The sequence below is a fragment of the Mesoplodon mirus genome, assembly GCF_964341445.2.
Source record: "Mesoplodon mirus genome assembly, chromosome: 6".
In the NCBI taxonomy this organism is placed as follows: domain Eukaryota; kingdom Metazoa; phylum Chordata; class Mammalia; order Artiodactyla; family Ziphiidae; genus Mesoplodon; species Mesoplodon mirus.
In genome coordinates, this window is record NC_138982.1 from 87452470 (window position 1) to 87478710 (window position 26241).

The following is a 26241-nucleotide window of genomic DNA, read 5'->3' on the forward strand; positions in this document are numbered from 1 at the left end:
TGCTACCACCCCATTGCTATGGCCATCCCTGGACACCCATCTGTTGCTGCTGAACAACTGCTTTCCTGTGTCACTGGCTCCCAAATCAAAGTCTGGGGAAAGCTGATCTGATTGGTAGCGCCGAGGCCACAGACCCAAGCCTGAGCTTGGTGGGGTTGGGAGGGGTGTGTTCAAGATAGCAGATGCCTGCTGTTCTGCTTCCCTAGTGGAAGGAACTCTATCTCCAGCAGAGACTCATGAAATGAGGAATTTCCCAAAACATATAGGAATGGGGTTCAGATACTGGGCAGTTAAAACATGGCCAAATTCCACTACATTTAGAATCCCTTTCACATGCCACACCAAGACTATCCTACAGAACAAATGTTCTATAGAACACACTTTGGGAAGTGCTGTGATATTTTTTTCACAAGAACTGAGGTCAAATCAGGTATGTCCTGAAGACCCTAACTCGCCCTAATCTGGCCATTTAATATCGTAAAACTTAAGGACTGTACTACCCAATTTAGTGCTCAATTACATCATATTTTCATGTTTTGTAATATTTGCTAATTGTTCCAGGTATTTGTTTTGTTTCTCTTTGAGGATTTTATCTGTGACATTATTTGGAGTCAAGCATGTATTTGACACTTAGTACATGCACTACAATTTGTTTTCATATGAGCAGAGGTAGTCCAGCTAAGGTTGTAGCTTTCAACAAGTCCTAAAAAAAACACCCCAGGATGTCAGGGAATTGGCTGTTCTTAATTCTTCAGCGTTATTTCTACAGATATTCCTTTCTCTCCACTTGTTTTCTTGCTGTGGGACCCCTATTATGTTGATGTCATAATTGGGTCCGTGCTCCCAATTTCTTAATTTTTCTCTTTATATCCTACATCTCTTTAGGTAGATCCTCAACACGATCCTCCAGTTCTCTAATCCATTATTCATTCTAATGTCCAACCCATTGCTGAGGTCTTTATGTAAACAGGATTATTTTTTAAATCTGGGATTTCCCAGTTGCTTCATCTTTCATCTTTATAGCTGTAACCTGTTTCATTTGAACAACATCCTCCTATCCACATCTCTTCCAGGATATTCACTTTGCTTATCATGAAGTCTTATTCTTCCTGTTCATTAACTCTGCTACATCTGGTAAAGGTCATCCAGTTTGACATTTCTCACGTAACTTCCCTCTGTAGATCTGTTGTTATCTTCTCCCATGAGCTCTGATTCCCTGGGCTATCAGCTACCTAGAGTTGTAGCGTGAACTCCAGAGGGGAGGAGCTAAGTGTGAGGGGAGTTCAGGGAAGAAGGAGGGACTGGAAGGGTGGAGAGCCTCTGAGTTGACCATGCCCCTTTTCACCCCCCTCCAGGGGTCCAGTCTGCCCCCCCATCTAATTTTACTTCTACCTTCCCGCCCCTCGTCCACCGCCCCCCAGCCCCACTGTTCCTGCTCCCATCCTAACCTGCCGGCATCTGCCCTGTGAAGAGGCCTGTGGGAAAGCAGGGACGGCTCAGGGCCAGCAGGTCAGCAGGCACAGTGGTTACGCTTCTCCACGCCAGCCTCCACAGACATTATCCCGCGAGCCAGCCCGCCCTGGGTGGGTGCTGCTTGTTTCCTCCCTCCTGATGATGACGAGGCAGGGCAGGCAGCAGTACACCTGGGCCAAACGGAGGGAGGCCAAAAAGCACCACAAGAAAGCTCTCCTCCAACCTGTTCCCTACCCGTGGCCTCTTAGACTGAGGGTGGCCACTTGCCTCTCACCCCAAGAGCTGACCGTCTTCTGTCTCTCCAGGCCCCTCACAGACTTTGCATTCGCTCCTCTGTCCCACTGCCCTCCGTCTGGCTTGAGGCATCTCCAGCCTTGGCTCCTGGGGGAGAGCCAGGGGCCTCTGTTGGTTCACCAACCTCTTAGGTATCTGAGTCTGCTCATCTCTGTGTGTGATTCCTTTTTCCTCTTTATCTTTCCTGTCTTTTTCTATTTCCTGCTTATACTCCTTCTCTTGGGAGGGAGAAAAAATTGTAAAGAGGTAAAAATAATTTATTTTATGGTTTGAGGCAGAACACAAGGATCTACTCCCTGGATTTTATTTATATGCTGAGTGATGGCACTGCAGGCATGTTTCTTCTAGAGCTATTCTGAGGCCTACTTAATTAATGCTCTAAAGATGGAAAAGCACCACAAAACTGCAATGATTGTCAGAGTTATGATCTGATGTTTATCAGCTGTTTATTTCTGTAGTGGTATTCATTGCCAGACTGGTGCCATTTATAATTTTAAATAAGTATTGGCGGGATATAAGTATTACCTAAAGAAAAACTGCTTTCTAAACAAGACAAAGCCAATCATCTTCAAACATCATCCCCTTCAAAATCTTCAAAGAAAATTTCCTGAGACTAGCAGAAGTGGCCTCAGGGAAGGCCATATTTCAGAGACACAACTATTTCTAATCATGGAGTAAACACTGTGGCTGAGATGATATATATGACTTGCATTCTTCTCTGGTGCTCAGGTAAGATGTTCCTCTTTAAATGGGCAAAGATAGCCTGCAGTAGCCCAGCTTTGCTCCCTTTGGTCCCTGGTCACTTATGTCTGGGTCCATGTAGCTGTCTTCCAACAAATGTCCTAGCTAGAGAACACCCCATGAAAACTTTTGGTGGGGTTGATTTGGGGGCTGCCCAGCATACAAATGTTTTGCATGTTTTAGAGGAGCTTCCTCCCCTCCACCCCACTGTGTGAGTTTTGTGGGAGGCAAGGCTGCCTGTAGATGCCATAGGGGCCAGGTACGGGACCCACGCTCAGAGAGTTGGATGCTCCCACTTGGTACTTTCAATGGTGATTAAATGATACAAAGATGAAGGAAGAGTTTAACACTCGCTGTCAATGGTGACATCAGTAGGGACCATGACAACAGGGCCCAGGGGTGACCATGTCTAATGGCAGAGGAGGTGGTAGTGCCTAGGTGAGCATCCTGGCCACAACATTCCTGCTGCGTGACTATTGTTATAATTTCTTGCAGTGTATTCTCTCTTGGTCCCCATAGTGTGAGCTTAGGAACTCAGGTTGGGTGCTATCCAATATCCTTCTAGTAAATTCTTTTACTCCTTATGTTAGCCAGTCGATTTCTGTTGCCTGCAGCCAATAACCTTGCCTGACCCCACACCCTCTTTCCTTCTCTGTCTACTTCACTCATAGCCCACAGCTAACTTGAGCCTTACTGTCCACAGATCTCCCCAAACCATCTCTGCACACCCAGACTTCACTCTGTTTGCCTGTTTCCTTATCCCCCACTTTTTATCCCTTTATTACCCAGATAAACATTGTCCTTCTCCTAGAAACCTATAATTCCTCCACTCTGGTGAAGACGGTGCAGGGAGAGAGTGGGGACGAATACAGGATTCCTTTTTTGCAAGTATTAGAGAGGATAAAATAAAACTGTGAGCATTTACATGCTAATTTTGGGGGGGAGCATAACATACACCCCCAGTTAGATAACTTAAAATAGTTGTGAGTCACTTCATCCACAAAAGGGCAGTTAGATCTAAAGGGACAGAAAGAGTCAGTCATTCCTGTTTGCTATGGCTTATCTTCATAGCTATTTAGTGGGGATCCGGAAATACAAGTTCTCAGGATTAATACTGCCCTAGAGGAACATATAGGTTAACTGCTTAGGTCTCCAAGCTGCCCTATGTCTGGCACAAAGAAGGAACCCAGCATTAATGACAATAAAGCCCACAAGAGATGAAGACTGGTCCACAGGGTGGTGGGTGCCTGTGGCTCTGTGAAACACTGAAGGAAATCTGTCACATTCACCATTTTTCTTAGTGTCAACTCTGCTTGCCTGACTTAACACAGGCACATGGATGCCTGGACGATCCACGGAGGAAAAACAGAGCGAAAATCCTCTTGTTTCAACTTTCAGTAACTGTAAGGGAGTCAGACATAAAGCTCTTAAACTGTGTGATCAAACAACCTGACTGTGGAATTATGACTATGGTATTTAAACATTTTTATTGTTGTTGATAAGCATAACAGATGTGCTCTTGTGGGAGGTTTAGTAGAAATATCCTGAGGAAATGTCCTCAGGAACCTGAGTTATATTCCTGGATTTGCTTCAAACTAGTTGTATAATTTGGACAAGTCATTTATTTTACCAGCTCAGTTTTCTCTCCTTTTAAGAGAGAGGAGATTGGGTAATTTAAAAGGTCCTTTCAGCTCTTAAGTTTAAAATACAATTACCTCTTTCTTATGGTTTTGAGGGATATTTTGTGTCTCTTTTATTGATAGAAAAAATAGAAAGAACATCACAAATGCAAGCCCAGTGACACACTTCTGTAGCTAAGCAGACTTGACAGAGAAAATCTTGTTGACATGAAAAAAGGAAATAATGGTACATGAAGTCAAAACAAGTATATACTGATGGCCCAAATAATGTATGCTCTTCATCCTTCACTGTTGGTATTATTAACATTCTATAGCAAAGCCTTAAAAATTGGGAGACCGGCTCTGAATCAGGAAGGAAGGAACAAAACCTATCTCCTGAGACGAAGAAGAAAGAATATTTTGCCAGTAACAAAGCTTCAAACGACCAGAGAAAAGGAAGAACCCTGGTGGACTGACAGTGTTCACAGAAGACTGGAAAGACAAAAGGGATGGAAGAAGCAGAGAGACATAAGATACATAGAAAAAAGGAGCAACGGGCCTCCCTGGTGGCGCAGTGGTTGAGAGTCCGCCTGCCGATGCAGGGGATACGGGTTCGTGCCCCGGTCTGGGAGGATCCCATATGCCGCGGAGCGGCTGGGCCCGTGAGCCATGGCCGCTGGGCCTGCGCATCCGGAGCCTGTGCTCTGCAACGGGAGAGGCCACAACAGTGAGAGGCCCGCATACCGCAAAAAGAAAAAAAAAAAAAAAAAAAAAAAAAAAAAAAAAAAAAAAAAGGAGCAACAAGAGAATGGTAGAGATCGGAGATGGTGGTAACAGAAGGGAAGGTTGGGAACAATGGTAAGAACCATGAGCCCCAAATAAAGAGTTGCTTCAAACTCTTTAGTCCAAGATAGGCTATAAATGTATACAAACATACGCAGTACTATAATACTAAAAATATAGGGTGACCTTTTCAACAAATGGCGCTGGAACAGCTGGATATCATATGCAAAACAAAAACAAAAACCAAACAAAAATTCCAGACAGAGACCTTACACTTTTCACAAAAACTAACCCCAAATGAATCATAAATCTAAACATGAAATTCAAAACTATAAAACTTCCAGAAGTTAATATAAGGAGAAAATCTAGGTGACCTTAGATTTTATGACAAACTTTTAGATACAACACCAAAGGCATGGTCCATGGGGAAAAATTGATAAGTGGTACTTCATTAAATTAAAAAATGTCTGCTCTGTGAAAAATGCTATTAAGAGAATGAGAAGACAAGCCCATAGACAAGGAGAAAATATTTGCAAAACTTGTTTCTGATAAAGGACTGGTATCCAAAATCTACAAAGAACACTTAAAATTCAATGACAAGGAAACAAACAATCCAACTTAAAAATGGGCAAAAGATCTGCAAAGATGCCTCACGAAAGAAGATATACAGATGGCAAATAAGCATATGAAAAGATACTCAACTGTATATGCCATTAGGAAACTGCAAATTAAAACAATAAGATATCATTCTACACCTATCAGAATGGCTAAAATCTAAAGCACTGACAGCACCAGATGCAGATGAGGGTATGGAACAACAGGAACTCTCATTCATTGCTGGTGAGAGTGCAAAATGGTGCAGTCATTGTGGAAGACAAGTTTGACAGTTTCTTATAAAACTAAACATACTTTTACCGTACGATCTAGGAATTAAGCTCCTTGGTATATACCCAAATGAGATGAAAACTTATGTCCACACAGAAATCTGCACCCAAATGTTTCGGCAACTTTATTCATAATTGCCAAAAATTGGAAGCAACCATGACGTCTTTCATAGGTGAATGGATAAACAAACTATGGCATATCCAGACAATGTAATATTATTTAGTACTAAAAAGACATAAGCTATCAAGCCATGAAAAGATACGGAGGAACCTTGAAAGCATATTGCTAAGTGAAAGAGGCAAGTCTGAAAAGGCTACATGCTGTATGATTTCAACAGTATGACATTCTGGAAAAGACAAAACTATAAGGAGAGTAAAAAAAAAAATCAGTGGTTGCTAGGGTTTGAAAGAAAGGAAGAAGGGATGAATAGGTAGAGCACAGGGGATTTTTTTTTTTTTTTTTTTGCGGTACGCGGGCCTCTCACTGTTGTGGCCTCTCCCGTTGTGAGGCACAGGCTCCGGACGCGCAGGCCCAGCGGCCATGGCTCACGGGCCCAGCCGCTCCGCGGCATGTGGGATCTTCCCGGACCGGGGCACGAACCCGTGTCCCCTGCATCGTCAGGCGGACTCTCAACCACTGCGCCACCAGGGAAGCCCAGCACAGGGGATTTTTATGGGAGTGAAATTACTCTATACAACTCACCATAATGTTGGATATATGACACTATGCATTTCTCAAAACCCATAGAACTGTACAACACCAATAGTGAACCTAATGTAAACTGTGGACTTTAGTAAATAATAAAGGCCGATAAAATATCAATATTACACCAATATTTGTTCATCATTAGTGTATCACGCTAATGCAAGATATTAATAATAGGGGAAACTGTGTGTGAATGGGGGGTGGTGGGGAGAGGATATATGGGAACTCTGCACTTTCTGCTTAATTTTTCTGTAAACTTAAAACTGCTTTGAAGAATAAAGTTTTGTTAAAAATATGTATATATAGGGGACAGTGAGGAAGCAAACAAAGTTGAAAATCTTTTGCAGCCAAGGTAAGGCAGAGGGAGAGGTGAACTTTTATCTACACTTTTAAATGTCCACAGTATCAAGTGTAAGTTCCCAGGTAGCCAAAGGATGTTTTTACTCAGGACAGCATGTTACTTGATGATGTTAGATAAACTTTAATTTTGCCACCATTTTTGGAAATTAAGTATTTTATTCAAACACTTGAGTCTAACCAAAACATAGGTGATCTTCACTTTTAAATAACCAATACTTTCATAATTACATAGTGACACCCCTGGCCATTCTTGGGATCAGCTGTAGAAGGCTGGGTCCAAAATAAAGTTCCTTAAAATTATGGATTGAAAACTAGCTCCTCAAAACCTTTTCAGTGGTCCAAATAGAGAGAAAATTTCCCACTTCTTGGGAGCTGTGACGGGGAAGTGGATTCCTACAGCTTTCTTATCAGGAAAGAAAACTTATATTCAACTTTCTCTGGACACATTTTTCAATATAAGACAACTTCAAGCCAGCTTTACTCTTCTTGTTAAACTAACTGAAAAATCCCCTGTTGAATCTTGTAGCAAAATTAACATCTGCATATTACTTCTTCCCAATAGTAAAATCAATTTCTTTGGCTATTACTGTCACTTCAAATAAACTGAGGGGATGAGGGGAATAAGAATTTGAAGTAATTAATTATTATAGCAAATTAATTTTATTAATAACATTTACTATATAATTTAAATTTGCTATATAACATTCAGCTTTGCTTTTCAGGAATGGAGCACTATCTTTTAACATGTAAATCAACTGCTTCTCCTATCTAATTTTTACACACATTCTTATATATAAAAACAGAAGGATCTTAGGCTGAGGACTTAATAGAATACAATGTTATTCTTATTGCTGACCTTAGGTTTTAAGCAAAATACAGGTCCTTAGGTTTTGGTTTGGTTTGCATAGCCAACTAATGTACTGGAAAACCTCAAAGTTTCCATTTTCAAAATGTCCAAGTAAAGAAAAAAAAAATCAATGTTTATAATTTTTTTTTTAGCAAAATAGAAAAGACTATGATTATATTGTCTGGCAACCTATGATGTATTTGATATTTTTCTTAGCAAGTAAGCAGAAAGGATGGTGAGGCCCCAGTTCCAGTAGCTCACTAGATGTGCCTTTAAATCACTAACGCACCATCTTGGTGTGTTGACATGAACTTCAGTCAGCTCTAGCGTTAAACAATGCAGGAAGAGCTGGCTAACATACTCTGGGGTGCTGCATGGCAACGTGTAATAATATCAACAGGGTGTGGTTACTTCTATTTGAAATGAAGAAAGAAATGCTGGCACTTCTAGCAGCAAAGAGGTTTCACGGTATCTTCAAGTCCCTTAGTCTTTAAGATTCAAGCTAACAGTGAGGAATGACATAGGAGTTACATCAGGTAACACATTGAAACCAAACCAGGAAAGGCAGGCTGAAAATCTCGATGAACTGTATAAGAACCTAAAACACCCTGTCAGAAGGGACCATCACAGCAGTAAAATCCACACAAAACAAAATAACAACTGAAAAACCAAACCCAACACTACAGCAAGCTTATAGACATGGCACTCAGCAAGAAACAAAAAGGAACTGAAAAACAACTTCAGCACACGTAGCAAAGGTAGAGGTCCATTGTACAGTTTAGCATGTGATTATCAGGTCAAGGCAGGCAGAAGATGGGCCCTCCATAAAATCAGACTCATAACTGGAGTAATGTCAGCCCCTAAATACCCCTATGACATGTCAATACTCTTTTTTCAGAGCCATGCAGGAAAATGTGAGAGGTGACTCTACAGACTGAATGTTTGTGTCCCCACATCCCCAAATTCATATGTTGAAGCCTAATCCCCAGGGTGATAGTATATGGAAGTAGGGCCTTTGGAAGTTAATTAGATCATGAGGTTGGAGCTCTCGTGATGAGATTAGTGCCCTTTTAAGAAGAGACAGGAGAGAGCTGGCTTCTCTCTCTGCTCTCTGGGCCACATGAGGACACATCTGTAAGTGCTGTTTACAAGCCCGGAAGCCAGCTCTCACCAGATACAAGTCTGCCGACACTTTGATCTTGGACTTCCCAGCCTCCAGAACTGTGAGAAATCAATGTTTGTTTTCTAAGTCACCCAGTCTATGGTACTCTAACAGCCTGAACTGACTGAGACAGTAACCAACCACCCAGGTAATGTGCTAATGAGCTGATTCTTCCCAAACAAGCACCAGGCCAGTTCAGTAAGGAGATGTGGGAGGACAGCAGAGGAGGTTTCTCTGCCTCATTTTGTAAAGAAAACGGGGAGAGTACATACGACATGGAGAGAACTGAGGCTACTGCATCAACATTTTTAATTCTTCTAAGTAGTAATGTATACAGCTAGAAGTTACCCCTGGACTGTCCAGTTCATGAGAACTGGATGGGCTTTTTCACTCTGGATCTGACAGGCTGGTATAACTGATTCTAGATACTGGTTGATATTAATAAAGCCAAGATTTGTTCCTTAGGCATAGACAACTATATGTCATTAAAAGATAAATGCCTCCGTGTAATAAACAAAATAAAAGAAATAAGTCCAGAGAAACATTTCAAATTCAAAAATCTATGGCAAACAATGAATTCTGTCACTGAAAGCCTCAGAGAAGACCTCTTGCTGGGTCATGGTTAGATTTTTATTTAAGGGCTTCTTATCACCATCTAGCTCAAATATAAACATCTTATTATTGTCACCATGTGTCTCTACAAGAGTATTCTCATTTCCCAGTAAACCTGCTTTTATGCCCTCTGTCCCAGTCAAACCCATCCCTGACAATTTTCTCAACAAGGTGATTTCCTTCTTGTTTGGTCCCAGCCCTTGACACAATGAAACCCTATGCCCCTAGAAAGGAGTCTCCAGACACTGCCCCTCCAGGGATTGAAATGAACCACGATCTTGCCTGACCTGTACCTTCAATCGTTATTTTCATTATCCTTCTTTAAACCAGTCACTCCATTCCTTCAGTGATTTTTCTTTTAATGGCAACTTCATATTTACATTACTCTCAGCCTGGAAGGCATGTGAGACTTTTCCAGGTGCTAGCTTAGCTAATTAGCATGACACATTTGGCTAAATAGTTCTCCAAGACAGCGTTTGGTATGGAAGATGCAGGGGCTGACAGGAGAGGTTAGGAACAGTCTCCCACATCGGCTTCCTCGCTGCACCAAAGCCTAAACTTAGAATAGTCTTTCTCCTCCAAGCTGAAGGAAAAAGAATGGCAAACATACCAATGGCTTGAAGTGAAAAGGAAAAAAGATTAAAATGAAAAAATTAGTCTTTTTTTTCCTAAACCGAATTCTTTTTTTTCCTTTTTTTTTTTTAAAAAAATGCACTTATCCACATTGTTTTAATTTTTTCTTCCTTTGCTTACAGCATTATAATCAGTATTTGCAGACAGTGTCTTTATATGAAACATCTGGTGTAATTTTAATGATGATTAGTCTTTTCAAAAATAAAAATCTTAAAATGTACTTAATTAAATTGAGAAAAACTTGTGTAAAGTCAAGATTTCTGGAGAGCTAGATGCTACGTGAAAATTAGGAAATAAAATTTATGTTCATTGGAAAAGAAATGGGAAGCATTTGAAAAAGAGTTCAGGAAAGTCTGCTTTTTATAATGCTCTGTAGTGTGAATTTAATGATTTAATGTGCTACATGTCCGTTAGTGCCAATATAAACACTGTTATATGTATTTCATTCAATATTTTTCAGTTTTCCAATTAAGAACACACCTATGTCTAAACAAAATTCTTAGTTGCACTGAAGACAGGTAGATGGGAAATGACGTGTGCACGAGAGAGAGCCCTGATCAAGACTTTGCTCAGGTTAAAGGAAAAAGGTTCTGCTCTTGGGCTCATAGCTCTTTATTTAGCAGAGTTCTTTAGTGAGTTTGGGGTTGGTCGTGGAGGCAAAACTGCTTGATGTGAGAGAATAACAAAAATTTAGAGACTGAGAGGCCAGCATTTGGGGTGAGGGGTGGCCAAGAAGATGGTGACAAGCCAGGGCCTGAAAAATAGTGCCACCATCCTGATATTTCTCCTAGTGGAGGAATAGCTGGTAAATTGTTATGACAGTGTTGTTTAGATTTTCTGGTTTAATTTATCACCTACTCTGTGCTGTTCTGCAATTCCCTTATGTTACTCCAAACCTTCAGTAAAATTCTGCTATATCCAACAGGATTGTGTTCATGATTTTAGAAGGAGGGGGGGCTGGTCTCCAACATGAGGCAAAAGGGACCAAGAAGAGAGGAGGCCATCAAGAGAAACAGAATAATGGTTTCGATGGGTAGGTCAGAACAATGCCATTTCTGGAGAAAGCAACTGGAATACAGGACTGGAGGGAGAGAAGGGCAATTTTCCAAAGTAAATTGATTGAGGATTCCACTGTCTTATTTGCACATTAAAGAGAAGTTTCAGAAGGCTGTAAGATTTGAGGACATCTGGTTCATATTATTGCATACTGGCATTAAAATAATTAAAACACTTGAGTTTTCTGCTAGTCCTAAGGTTTCCAACTATATTTCTCAGACTAGTAAAATTTAGGGGCTGTCAGCTTTTTATTGTATTATGCAAAGATATTTTAAAAACTAATTATCACCATTGTTTCATAAAATAAAGGGCATTTTAACATACATACAGGCAAAATGGAAAGAGCATAATCTCAGAACAATTTAAAAAATTTTTGTTTTTATCTGAAATGATCTCACATTCAACCTACTAAAAAGTATATTTTATTTAGGTTTAGCTTAAAGAATCCTTAAATCTTTTTTCAACTATGTATTCATTTTTTCAAAAACATTAGTAAACCTGTTATGTGCCAAGCACTGTGCTAGGTACTAGGGTATAGAGATGGACATGACTCTGCCACTATCCTCAATATCTCACGGTTTTCTGGGAAAGTCAAGTAGGTGACCCTAACTGCAGACAGTGCAACGTATGCTGAGGTAGAGGAACTTACTGAATACTGCAGCCAAAAAAGGTCCAAAGAACAGTAAAAAAAAAAGCAGTCACTCTATCTCTAAGCAGCAGTGTAAGAAATACTAAAGCCTGATGTAGGGTCTTACTTTGCACACATCATTTGAGTTTCCTTACCAATGATTTAGGGGGAAACTGGCAGTACACCCTAGAGATCATGGGGTTTTTCAGACATTTATTTATTCTGAGCCAATAACAGGGCTGGGAACACACTTCAGGTGCAAGTCAGCTGGTCCATACAGCACACAGAACTGGAAAATGTGGGTTACAAGGAATGTGGGGAGTAAAAACTGAGCCCCCCCCCGACTTGTCTACAGTGGAATGGCTCTGCACACAGCCAGTCTGCTTACTTCAGGAGTACAACCTAAAGGTCAGCGAGGGCCAGGACAGGGTAAGAATATGGTGACATGGTCCATGGTGAAGACCAAGCTTAGGATCTGGTGCCAGACTGGAGATGGTGCACTTGCTCAGTACACACACTTGGGAAATGTCTGGGAGTGGTGATGGGCACACTGGTCCCTCTTGGCTAAATACTACCCCAAGCTACCAGGTCTCTGAGTTTTGATCCTAAGTGAGAGTTAGGGAGGCATATCATGGTATCCCAGTCATCGGGTTCTGGAATTTCCCCAGTGAGTAGGGAATGCTGGCATAGTAAGGGATACATATACATTCATACATATGTATACACATATATACACATTCATTCACATACATTCCTGGGAAGAAGATCTAGAAGCAGGTACACTGGGGAGTTTTCTCTTTTCTCTATGCCTCCTATTAGAGGGGAAAAGCTAATTGTATGCGTTTTCTTACATTATAGAGAGTATATGTGTCAAAGGGGTAGTTGCTGGAACAGTCCTTTCCTTCCCTTGTCTCACCTCAATTTTTGTCAGAAATAGGTCTAGAACTTTCACTCAATTACCTATCCTTGTATAAAATCAAAACCTCGATAAATCGGCTGATGGCTGCAGTTCCAATATCTTTGGCCGGGTCTTCTGGCTTCTCTGAAGCACAAACGTGTGACAACGGTACAGAAACGCAGGCAGTGACTCTCGAACACACAGAGATTCTGCAGCTTGGTCTGTTCTCACACATTCCCATTTTAGATTCTGAGCAGCTCTCCCTCCCCGTGTGCTATGAAATAGAAGTCTGGCAGAATCATCCAAAAGAGATGAGGTTCCTTCCCCGCAGGGGATTAGGAACAGAGGTGCGGTCCTTTCCCTCCTCAGCCTTAGGAATCGTGACCTCCCTAGAGAAGGGCCCAGCAGGGGGCCAGGACCCGCAGACGGTGCGGGGAACCAGCGCCCCTGCAAAGCCCAGAAATGCCAGAGACGAGGCCGGGAAGGCACTAGAGGAGGCGAAGGTGTCCCCGAGGCCAGTAGCGGAGGATGCGGCAGCTTGGGCAAGGCAGTGATTGCTTTGAAGGAGAAAGGGAACGAGGGTCCCCTGGTCCCTGTGGTCTCCCGAGGTCGATTCCCCAGGGACCCAGAGCAGCGACGGGGCTCTGAGATCTGGCAAGTTCCTGGGAGCGAAGCGAGCGAGTGTCTTACCTGGCCGGGCTGGCTAGTGTAGTTGAAGGAGTAGATGTTCTCGGTGCTGAGGCTCACCACCCCGTTGTAGATGCGATCGAACTCAGCGCCCCTGGCGGGGTCGCGGGGGTCGCGGCGCCGCGCTAAGGGTTGCGCGGGGAGCGCGGGTGCCGCCGGTGGCAGAAGCCAGGGCAGCGCGCAGAGCAGCGCGCAGAGCAGCGTGCGGCCCCGCATGGTGGGCGCCGCGCCCCAGGGGAGAGGGCGAGCGAAGAGCCGGTCCTTCCAAAGCCCCTTGCGGGCCCCGGCGCCGGCTGCAGCACAGCGCAGCGCAGGCGATGCCTGGCAAGCCCTGCCGACGAGTGCTGGCAACGCGCTGGCGAAAGGCTGATCAAATATTGATGCAGCCTCCTGGGGTCTCCACGAAGGTCACGGGGCGGAGGTAGGGGGTGGGGAGGATAGGGGGTCCGGGGGCTGCTGCTTTGCTTGCCGGCTTCTAAGTCCGTTTCCTTCCCCCTTTCTCATTTCTGAGAACCCCCCACTTACCCAGCCAGAATTTCAACCATCTCTTCCCCCTCAACCTCAAAAAAAAAAAAAAAAAGAAAGAAAGAAAGAAAAATTGCATTGGAGACATTAAAAAGAAATATCCACTAGTCTTGAAGAATCAACCTGACCAGCCATTGAGAGGAAATTCAGTCAGTTTCAAATAAATAGGCACGCGGCTGCAAGCGAAGGAATAGAAAGCAACAGAGCCTGTCCTCAAAGAGGGTGCACGAGTTCGCATTTCCAGACTGCTACCCGCAGAGACCTCTTGCTCGTCTGAATGACGGTTAACTCTCCATTCTCCCTTCTCTAACAGAGTTCTCCCTTCTCCCTTCCCAGCCACCTGCTTTATTTTCTTATCACCTTCTAATCTCAAGGAGCCTCACGTCATCACTTTCTCTCTCCCTCGCCATACGTGTACGTATGTAAATATGTACAGTCATAAAAAAATAAATAGATGTGGTAAAACAATTTCGAACACTGCCTTAAGTCTAGTCCCGGAAGTTGTCAAAGACGACCCAGAGCAGCTGGCTTTGTGCAGAGGGCACAACTTCTGCCCCAACTTCTTGTCTACTTTACCTCTGCAATGACTTCTTAGATTTAGCAGAATCCCCAGGATTCTGTATTGTTTTTCAGGAGAGAAACCGCAGCCCCAAATCAAAAGGAGATACCCTTCAGGAAAAAATTAGGGGAGTCAATTTAAACAGTTGAAGAGGCAGGTAAAGGGTGGGTTGAGAAGAGGATCCCTCGGAAGTCCTGGCAGAATATCAGTCACAAGTCAGGAGGACTCTTTTCTTTCAGCTTCAAGTTATTTGTAAACTAGAAAAGAATATAATTGAGTTCAACCTGAGGGAACATTAAAAAAGAAGCCACAAAGAAGGAAAAATATCATGTTCAAAGAATTAAGATTACAGATTAAAATCCTAGCATTTACCATTCAATGGGAAGTGATTCTCTCTTTTTTTAACCTTATTGAATTACTACAATTTATTAAAACATCAAAAACAATGAGCGCAATACATTTGGTATAAAGTTATAAGTGCAAATCAGAAAACAATGCAGATGGACGATTGAATTAGATGACTTCCTATTAGTACTTTTATTAGAATTTAAATTTTTTTTTACTTTTTAAAAAATGTTTTTGAAAATATATGGGCATGAGGACAAAAATACGGATTCAAAGAAGAGTCTGGGGGTAAAGTTTAAAATAGAACTGATTGTTTTTGAGAAACATAGCATGATAATTTCATCCAGAATTTGAATGATGTTAAATTGCTGTATTTAAAATGTCTATGTCTCTCTTTTTTTTTTTTTTTTGCTGTACGCGGGCCTCTCACTGTTGTGGCCTCTCCCCGCTGCGGAGCACAGGCTCCGGACGCGCAGGCTCAGCGGCCATGGCTCACGGGCCCAGCCGCTCCGCGGCATGTGGGATCTTCCCAGATCGGGGCACGAACCCATGTCCCCTGCATCGGCAGGTGGACTCTCAACTACTGCGCCACCAGGGAAGCCCTATGTCTCTTTTTATAATTTAAAAAATTTTCATGAACTTGAAGTTTATGATGTCCTTTGAGATTAGCTGGCCTGGCCAGTTCAAGTACTTTCTAGAGGAGTAGGATCATGGAGTCCTTCTCAAACACTAAGAGGGGTGAGGAACTGGCCCTTTCACAAGGTGACCCCTTCTTTGGGGGGGCAAGTGTCTCATTATTAGAAAGATATTTCACATTTTAAATTGAAATCTGCCTCTCTTCCACTCACTGCTGTGAGTTCTGCCGTCTGGAGCCGTAGGAATAAACTTAATCCTTCTTCCACATGACAGCCTTATAGGGATTTGAAGGGAGCTATGACCCTTCAAGGATTTATCCTAACTTTAAGTAATGAATTTAGAAGCAATTGGAACACACCCTTTATCCCATAGAGCCCAAAATATTTATTTTAAAGCCATTATAGATGATATCTATACCAGACAATTTGAGTGTTACATTGCAAATCAGGCTATACTCTGACTGACTCCTAACTCTAGCTCAGATCCAATGAATGACATTAGGTAATTAACCTCCCCAGGATTACAAGATCACTGTAAGGATAAAAGGGGGGTGGGAGAAGAATATATTTGAAATTGTATCAGTATTAGAAAGCATAAAATGTTATACGACCAGATATTATCATATGACTATATTGTTCAATAGATAAAAAGTAAAACATGGCCCATCAGCCAGGTTTTAAAAGTATCTACAATGCCCAGCTTCCACTGTGAGAGACTAAACATACAAACAGACAATGCACAGTCCATGTATGATGACAGACGCCCGACCCACAACCTCTGCAGCAGCCAGTCCAGGAAGTCAAACCACAAACTCTGTAGCAAATGGCCCAGAACAGTCAGGACTTGGTCAGTGACTGCCAGCTTCTCCAATTTTTGTTCCTGCTTCCAACTTAGAATCAGTCAGGGGAAGCCAAATATGTTCTACAAACCATAAAATGTGCCTGCTTCCAGCTTCTCCATGCCACCAAGATCCAATCAGAGCACTTCTGAAAACCTTCCCTTTTTTTCACTATAAAGCTTTCCTACTCCCCTGCCTTTAAGTCTGCCAAACACAAGTGGTGGCTTACTATAGCAAGCTCTGAATAAATAACTTCTGCTTGTTTTCCTTGGGTGGTCCTTGTTTCCATAGTGTTTCTGAAGGTCCCATTGAGATGTTGTCTGTACTGCCTGTCATCACGGACTCCAGCCTTCAACCAGGTGCAGTACCCACCGAGTCCACTTATAGGCGTTGACATGGTAAGTCAGCACTGGGTCTGAACTCTGCCCTTTGCTTTGAGTTCTTTGGTTATCGAGTCTCAGTTTGATACCCCGGTTTCGTTATTGGTTCCCATTTGTTCAGCATCTCTGGTGGAGTCAGGTCATTCCTTTTTATCCTTTTTTTTTTTTTTTGCTCTCTTTTCTACTTCTGTTTTATGTTATGTCATCTAAAAGTGTTGTTTATCACAGAGTAGAACACAGGCATAGGCCTTTTAAGCTCTTTGTTTAAGCTGGTCTCACAGACCAGTATGGTTCTCACTTGCCTGGCATTCTTTTGGACATATGTTGCTTAGCCTAGATAAGACTATCCTTGTGTTTCAATTTTTTTTTTTTTGGTCCCCAGAGTTTGGCTTTGATCCACAGAGAGCTTCCTCTCTGGTTCTACACCTGCCTGGAGGTGTAGCTTGTTGGGTCTACATTTGGAGGCAGTTACCATCACACTGGGGGCTCAAGACTCAAAGTGCACAGCATCACTTTCAATGGACTGTTTGTTGCCAGCTCTTATGGGGTCAGCTAAGTCTAATTCATCTCTTCCTTCTGGAAGAACTCCTACTTCTTATATGTTGACTCATTACAGTTCTATTCTTGCACCTTGAATTCTTGTGTTTCAAATGGCATAACTTCCCCAAGGATGACCTGGGCCTTCAGTGGCCACTGTGTGGAACACTGGGCTTGAACAAAACTGTTCATTTGAGAGGTGCCTTAAAAAAGAAAGAGAATAAACTTCGACTCAATGGGCAGCATTTTTTTTTTTTACTGGTTTGCAGACACCTTGAAATGAAACTCTGTTCAAAATTGCTTCACTAAAAGATTCTTTGGTCAAAGCTAATGAACAATTAGCAAACTTAAACAACAGTCTAGACTCCTCTGCCTCCTTGTCTTCCAGTTGCCTTCCTGTAGCCAGTTCCCCCGCATCCCCTCCCCCTTATCTCTCTGCTCTCTTCCCTTCTGCCCATCCTCCTTCAAATTCCTCTTGTCCAGACCTACTACCTTTTGTCAGCAACTCTTCTAAAACCCTCAAACGCCAGTTGCCTCTAAGAATTCATCCCTCCCATAAGCTAGTTATGCAGACAAGCATAAAATTTAAACCTTGGACCCAGGGGGAATTAAGAGCTGTAATGAAAAATATCTGTAAACCCAAGCAACACCAGCAAATATTCATGGAAGAATTTGGAATTCTTTGGATACATATGACCCAGGGCTACCTGACCTATATCAACTTGTACACATTGTGATCAGAACCTCAGATGCTAAATCCTGGATGACAAAAGCTGATTGGATTGATGCAGAAAGGGACCTACAGGATCCCTCTTTCCACAATAAACCCCAGGGTCAAAAAAAGCCCATAAGATAGGTCATACTCTCCTAAAAGCCACACCTGAAACATTTCCAATAAAAGTTGATTGGACCGTAATGCAATCATGCAACAAACAAAAAGATGAAACTATAAGAGATTTTGGGATAAACTAGAAAATATCTTCAAACAACACTGATCTTTCTACATCAACCCCTGCCATCATCGTTCAGCCTCTTCTTTGGAGTAAACATAGCACACAGGTAGGTATTTCAGATAACCCACAGATTCTTCTTTAACTACAATCCTTGGGTATTTGACTGAAAAACATTCCTTCCTGCTCTGTGATACCACCCCTACAAATTTATTATGGAGAGATATACTTTGCAAATGGAACTGTAATATTAAATGCACACAAGAGGGGCTATTTCTGGTTTCAGAGGACTCACCTATTCATAGTCAAGTAGTGTCTGCTCTATATAAACCTCCCCTTCTCCACTGTATTTGGTGTATACTCCAGATGAAGATCTTGACACTACCTGACTCTCTATGGGCTAAAGTTCCCATAGGAATTGACATAGGAAAAACAATTGGAATGAAATCCATTAAAGTTCTGATAGATCCTACAAAACTCTTATCCAAACTTCCCCAAAGCCAGAAGCTAGAGCAAAGGAAAGCCTCAAATCTATGGTCCAGGGCTTCATATCCAAAGGCCTTTTCATAACCTTCACTAACCCTTGTAACATTCCTGTGCTGCCAGTAAAGAAACCAAATGGACAAGGATACTGATTTGTTCAAGATCTCAGGGACATCAATACAATTATTATCACTTTCTTTCCATTAGTACCTAACTGAAACACTATGCTGTCATCAGTTGTTCCCCACATCACCTGCTTCACTGCAGCAGATTATTGCTCTGCCTTTCTCAGTGTGCGTCTACACTGGGGCTGTCGATACATTTTTGCCTTCAACTGACTGCATGACACTCTATGTGGACAGCTAGGCTCTAGATGCCACTGCAAAACTTGTTGACGCTTCTGCTGAATTAGTTCTGGGCTCCCTGCTTGAACTTACGGTTCCATGTGGGGTAAAGACAGAACACACACTTTTTTTTTTTTTGAATTTTTGAACTTTATTTTTTTATACAGCAGGTTCCTATTAGTTATCCATTTAATACATATTAGTGTATATATGTCAATGCCAATCTCCCAATTCATCCCACCCCCCCATGCCACTTTCCCCCCTTGGTGTCCATACATTTGTTCTCTATATCTGTGTCTCAATTTCTGCCCTGCAAACCGGTTCACCTGTACCATTTTTCTAGGTTCTACATATATGCGTTAATATACGATATTTGTTTTTCTCTTTCTGACTTACTTCATTCTGTATGACAGTCTCTAGATCCATCCACGTCTCTACAAATGACCCAATTTCATTCCATTTTAGAGCTGAGTAATATTCCATTGTATATATGTACCACATCTTCTTTATCCATCGTCTATTGATGGGCATTTAGGTTGCTTCCATGTCCTGGCTATTGTAAATAGTGCTGCAATGAACATTGGGGTGCATGTGTCTTTTTGAATTATGGTTTTCTCTGGGTGTATGCCCAGTAGTGGGATTGCTGGGTCATATGATAATTCTATTTTTAGTTTTTTAAGGAACCTCCATACTGTTCTCCATAGTGGCTGTATCAATTTACATTCCTACCAACAGTGCAAGAGGGTTCCCTTTTCTCCACACCCTCTCCAGCACTTGTTGTTTGTAGATTTTCTGATGATGCACATTCTAACTGGTGTGAGGTGATACCTCATTGTAGTTTTGATGTGCATTTCTCTAATAATTAGTGATGTTGAGCAGCTTTTCATGTGCTTCTTTGCCATCTGTATGTCTTCTTTGGAGAAATGTCTATTTAGGGCTTCTGCCCATTTCTGGATTGGGTTGTTTGTTTTTTTTTACTATTGAGCTGCGTGAGCTGTTTATATATTTTGGATATTAATCCTTTGTCCATTGATTCGTTTGCAAATATTTTCTCCCATTCTGAGGGTTGTCTTTTTGTCTTGTTTGTAGTTTCCTTTGCTGTGCAAAAACTTTTAAGTTTCATTAGGTCCCATTTGTTTATTTTAGTTTTTATTTCCATTACTCTAGGAGGTGGATCAAAAAAGACCTTGCTGTGATTTATGTGAAAGAGTGTTCTTCCTATGCTTTCCTCTAAGTGTTTTATAGTGCCTGGTCTTACATTTAGGTCTCTAATCCATTTTGAGTTTATTTTTGTGTATGGTGTTAGGGAGTGTTGTAATTTCATTCTTTTACATGTAGCTGTCCAGTTTTCCCAGCACCACTTATTGAAGAGACTGTCTTTTCTCCATTGTATATCTTTGCCTCCTTTATCGTATATTAGTTGACCATATGTGCGTGGGTTTATCTCTGGGCTTTCTATCCTATTCCATTGATCTATATTTCTGTTTTTGTGCCAGTACCATATTGTCTTGATTACCGTAGCTTTGTGGTATAGTCTGAAGTCAGGGAGCCTGATTCCTCCAGCTCCGTTTTTTCCCTCAAGACTGCTTTGGCTATTCGGGTCTTTTGTATCTCCATACCAATTTTAAGATTTTTTTGTTCTAGTTCTGTAAAAACTGCCATTGGTAGTTTGATAGGGATTGCATTGATTCCATAGATTGCTTTGGGTAATATAGTCATTTTCACAATATTGATTCTTCCAATCCAAGAACATGGTATCTCTCTCCATCTGTTGGTAACATCTTTAATTTCTTTCATCAGTGTCTTATAGTTTGCTGCATACAGTACTTTTGTCTCCCTAGGTAGGTTTATTCCTAGGTATTTTATTCTTTTTGTTGCAGTGGTAAATGGGAGTGTTTCCTTAATTTCTCTTTCAGATTTTTCATCATTCGTGCATAGGAATGCAAGAGATTTCTGTGCATTAATTTTGTATCCTGCAACTTCACCAAATTCATTGATTAGCTCTAGTAGTTTTCTGGCAGCATCGTTAGGATGTCATCCGCAAACAGTGACAGTTTTACTTCTTCTTTTCCAATTTGTATTCCTTTTATTTCTTTTTCTTCTGATTGCCATGGATAGGACTTCCAACGCTATGTTGAATAATAGTCATGAGAGTGGACATCCTTGTCTTGTTCCTGATCTTAGAGGAAATGATTTCAGTTTTTCACCTTCAAGAATGATGTTTGCTGTAGGTTTGTCGTATATGGCCTTTATTATGTTGAGGTAGGTTCCCTCTATGCCCATGTTCTGGAGAGTTTTTAATCATAAATGGGTGTTGAATTTCATCAAAAGCTTTTTCTGCATCTATTGAGATGATCATATGGTTTTTATTCTTCAATTTGTTAATATGGTCTATCACATTGATTGATTTGCATATATTGAAGAATCCTTGCATCACTGGGATAAATCCCACTTGATCATGGTGTATGATCCTTTTAATGTGTTGCTGGATTCTGTTTGCTAGTATTTTGTTGAGGATATTTGCATCTATATTCATCAGTGATATTGGTCTTTAATTTTCTTTTTTTGTAGTGTCTTTGTCTGGTTTTGGTATCAGGGTGATGGTGGCCTCATAGAATGAGTTTGGGAGTCTTTCTTCCTGTACATATTTTTGGAAGAGTTTGAGAAGGATGGGTGTTAGCTCTTCTCTAAATGTGTGATAGAATTCACCTGTGAAGCCATCTGGTCCTGGGCTTTTGTTTGTTGGAAGATTTTTAATCACAGTTTCAATTTCATTACTTGTGATTGGTCTGTTCATATTCTCCATTTCTTCCGGGTTCAGTCTTGGAAGGTTATACCTTTCTAAGAATTTGTCCATTTCTTCCAGGTTGTCCATTTTATTGGCATAGAGTGTTTTGTAGTAGTCTCTTAGGATGCTTTGTATTTCAGCAGTGTCTGTTGTAACTTCTCCTTTTTCATTTCTAATTTTATTGATTTGAGTCATCTCCCTCTTTTTCTTGATGAGTCTGGCTAATGGTTTATCAATTTTGTTTATCTTCTCAAAGAACCAGCTTTTAGTTTTATTGATCTTTGCTATTGTTTTCTTTGTTTCTATTTCATTTATTTCTGCCCTGATCTTTATGATTTCTTTCCTTCTACTAACTTTGGGTTTTATTTGTTCTTATTTCTCTAGTTACTTTAGGTGTACAGTTAGATTTGTAATTTGCGATGTTTGTTGTTTCTTGAGGTAGGATTGTATTGCTATAAACTTCCCTCTTAGAACTGCTTTTGCTGCATTCTATAGGTTTTGGGTCATCGTGTTTTCATTGTCATTTGTCTCTAGGTATTTTTTTATTTCCTCTGATTTCTTCAGTGATCTCTTGGTTATTTAGTAACGTATTGTTTAGCCTCCATGTGTTTGTGTTTTTTACGTTTTCCCCCTGTAATTGATTTCTAATCACATAGTGTTGTGGTCAGAAAAGATGCTTGATATGATTTCAATTTTCTTAAATTTACTGAGGCTTGATTTGTGACCCAAGATGTGATCTATCCTGGAGAATGGTCCATGTACAATTGAGAAGAAAGTGTAATCTGCTGTTTTGGATGGAATGTCTTATAAATATCAATCAAATCTATCTGGTCTATTGTGTCATTTAAAGCTTGTGTTTCCTTATTTATTTTCATTTTGGATGATCTGTCCATTGGTGTAAGTGAGGTGTTAAAGTCCCCCACTATTATTGTGTTACTGTCGATTTCCTCTTTTATAGCTGTTAGCAGTTGCCTTATGTATTGAGGTACTCCTATGTTGGGTGCATATATATTTATAATTGTTATATCTTCTTCTTGGATTGATCCCTTGATCATTATGCAGTGTCCTTGTCTCTTGTAACATTCTTTATTTTAAAGTCTATTTTATCTGATATGAATATTGCTACTCCAGCTTTCTTTTGATTTCCATTTGCATGGAATATCTTTTTACATCCCCTCACTTTCAGTCTGTATGTGTCCCTAGGTCTGAAGTGGGTCTCTTATAGACAGCATATATAAGGGTCTTGTTTTTGTATCCATTCAGCGAGCCTGTGTCTTTTGGTTGGAGCATTTAATCCATTCACGTTTAAGGTAGTTATTGATATTTATGTTCCTATTACCATTTTCTTAATCGTTTTGGGTTTGTTTTTGTAGGTCCTTTTCTTCTCTTGTGTTTCCCACTAAGAGAAGTTCCTTTACCATTTGTTGTAGAATTGGTTTGGTGGTACTGAATTCTCTTAGCTTTTCTTTTCTGTAAAGCTTTTGATTTCTCCATCGAATCTGAATGAGATTCTTGCTGGGTAGAGTAATCTTGGTTGTAGGTTCTTCCCTTTCATGACTTTAGTTATATCATGCCACTAACTTCTGGCTTGTAGAGTTTCTGCTGAGAAATCAGCTGGTAACCTTATGGGGTTCCCTTGTATGTTATTTGTCATTTTTCCCTTGCTGGTTTCAATAATTTTTCTTTGTCTTTAATTTTTGCCAATTTGATTACTATGTGCCTCAGCGTGTTTCTCCTTGGGTTTATCCTGTATGGGACTCTCTGTGCTTCCTGGACTTGGGTGGCTATTTCGTTTCCCATGTTGGGAAGTTTTCGACTATAATCTCTTCAAATATTTTCTCAGGTCCTTTCTCTCTCTCTTCTTCTGGGACCCCTATAATGCAAATGCTGTTGTGTTTATTGCTGTTCCAGAGGTCTCATAGGCTGTCTTCATTTCTTTTCATTCTTTTTCTTTATTTTGTTCTGCAGCAGTGAATTCTACCATTCGGTCTTCCAGGTCTCTTATCCATTCTTCTGCCTCAGTTATTCTGCTATTGATTCCTTCTAGTGTATTTTTCATTTCAGTTATTGTGTTGTTCATCTCTGTTTGTTTGTTCTTTAATTCTTCTAGGTCTTTTAAAAATATTTCTTGCATCTTCTTGATCTTTGCCTCCATTCTTTTTCTGAGGTCCTGGATTATCTTCACTATCATTATTCTGAATTCTTTTTCTGGAAGGTTGCCTATCTCCACTTCATTTAGTTGTTTTTCTGGGGTTTTATCTTGTTCCTTCACCTGGTACATAGCCCTCTGCCTTTTCATCTTGTCTATCTTTCTGTGAATGTGGTTTTTGTTCCACAGGCTGCAGGATTGTAGTTCTTCTTGCTTCTGCTGTCTGCCGTCTGGTAGATGAGGCTATCGAAGAGGCTTGTGCAAGTTTTCCGATGGGAGGGACTGGTGGTGGGTAGAGCTGGATGTTGCTCTGGTGGGCAGAGCTCAGTAAAACTTTAATCCACTTGTCTGCTGATGGGTGTGGCTGGGTTCCCTCCTTGTTGGTTGTTTGGCCTGAGGCAACCCAGCACTGGAGCCTACCCAGGCTCTTTGGTGGGGCTAATGGTGGACTCTGGGAGGGCTCACACCAAGGAGTACTTCCCAGAACTTCTGCTGCCAGTGTCCTTGTCCTCATGGTGAGACACACCCACTCCCTGCCTCTGCAGGAGACCCTCCCAACACTAGCAGGTAGGTCTGGTTCAGTCTCCTATTTGGTCACTGCTCCTTCCCCTGGGTCCCGATGCACACACTACTTTGTGTGTGCCCTCCAAGAGTGGAGTCTCTGTTTCCCCCACTACTATCGAAGTCCTGCAATCAAATCCCGCTAGCCTTCAAAGTCTGATTCCGTAGGACTTCCTCCTACTGTTGCCAGACCCCCAGGTTGGGAAGCCTGACGTGGGGCTCAGAACCTTCACTCCAGTGGGTGGACTTCTGTGGTATAATTGTTCTCCTGTCTGTGAGTCACCCACCCAGCAGTTATGGGATTTGATTTTATTTTGATTTTGCCCCTCCTACTGTCTCATTGTGGCTTCTTCTTTGTCTTTGGATATGGATTATCTTTTTTGGTGAGTTCCAGTGTCTTCCTGTCGATGGTTGTTCAGCAGTTAGTTGTGATTCCGGTGCTCTCGCAAGAGGGAGCGAGAGCACGTCCTTCTACTCCGCCAATCTCCACACAACACTTTTAAGTCAGTCAGTTAACCTCTTATGAATTTCTGTTGTCCTCTCCCTCTCACATTACTATTAACTGCACAACACCCTCAATTTTGCCACTCTCCTGCCCTTACCAGAAAGGGAACCTCACAATCGTCTTATTTCAGCTAGGGACTTTCTGTACCTCGCTCAGCTTTATTAGAGAGGATTCTCCCTTTGAGAATTCTCCCTTTGAGAATAGTATTTGTTGATGGGTCATACTTCAAAATCGAAACTGGAGATTATCATGCCATCACTAATGCTATCACTAATCTCAACTCTCCATTACAGGAGAGTCCTCTACCTGAGGGAAAGTTAGTCCAGACGACAGAATTTATAACACTTATTAGAGCTTGTCAACTAGCTGAAGACCAGAGAATAAACGCATATACAGATAGCAGGTATGCTTCTGGAGTAGTACATGCTGCTTTAGAAACAAAAAGTTTCTCTCACTTCTGCTGGAATCCCCATCAAAAGTGGACAACAAGTTAAGAAATTTTTAGATGCACTCCAAGTTCCCAGTGAAATGGCTACTGTAAAGATTGAGGCCCATGGTAACAGAGACAAAAAGATTAAATGGAAGTTAAAGGACATGCTCTAGTAGATCATTTTGCCAAACAAGCAGGCTTAACCAAGGTTATGATACTAACTAACCCCCTAAAAGACAAATCTCTGGATCGAGACAAAGAAGCCATTATCAAATATCCACATCAAAAATCCAGCCCATGATTTGGAAAAGGAAGAATGGAAGAAATGTGGTGTATACTTCACTTAGATAATCCTTGAGACTCTCAAGATGACAATTCGGTGGCACCAGATGATTTCAAATGGATATTAGCTGAATTTCTCTTTGAAACTACGCATCATGGTGAAGACATATTGCTTACTATCTTAAATCAATGTTGGTGGGAAAACTTTAAAAGACAGCTGAGATTATTTTGGGGACATGTGTTACTTGTGAACAACGTAATCCTGGAAAAACTGTAAAGATGAGGCATGGCCAGGAACCAAAGCCTCCAGGACCCTTTGAACACCTTCAGATAGATTTTATCCAGCTCCCACTCTCCATGGGATTTATTTATTTTTAGGATGAGTTACAGCATTTTCTTGCTGAAAATCTTCTTTGCTGAACATTCTTTGGAGTCTCTAAAAAGCTGCTCGACTTTGTGTTTCAAATCTGGGGTATACCAACTTTTATATCGAGTGACCAAGGCATACAATTTCATGAACTACCATAAAAGAACTTTGTAAGGCAT

General features: G+C 41.2%; 1 protein-coding gene across 5 annotated transcripts in view; it reads right to left on the reverse strand.

Moving 5' to 3' along the window:
* Window positions 1–13599, reverse strand: part of SIDT1 (SID1 transmembrane family member 1) — a gene marked incomplete at its 5' end in the record, with an annotated part of 86426 nt that extends 72827 nt beyond the window's left edge. For all 5 annotated transcript variants that reach the window (XM_082624796.1, XM_082624795.1, XM_082624793.1 and 2 more), the window contains one exon: window positions 13387–13599. In XM_082624796.1, the coding sequence (XP_082480922.1) occupies window positions 13387–13599 (213 nt within the window). The remainder of the gene's footprint in view (window positions 1–13386) is intronic.
* Between the last annotated feature and the right edge of the window lie 12642 nt (window positions 13600–26241).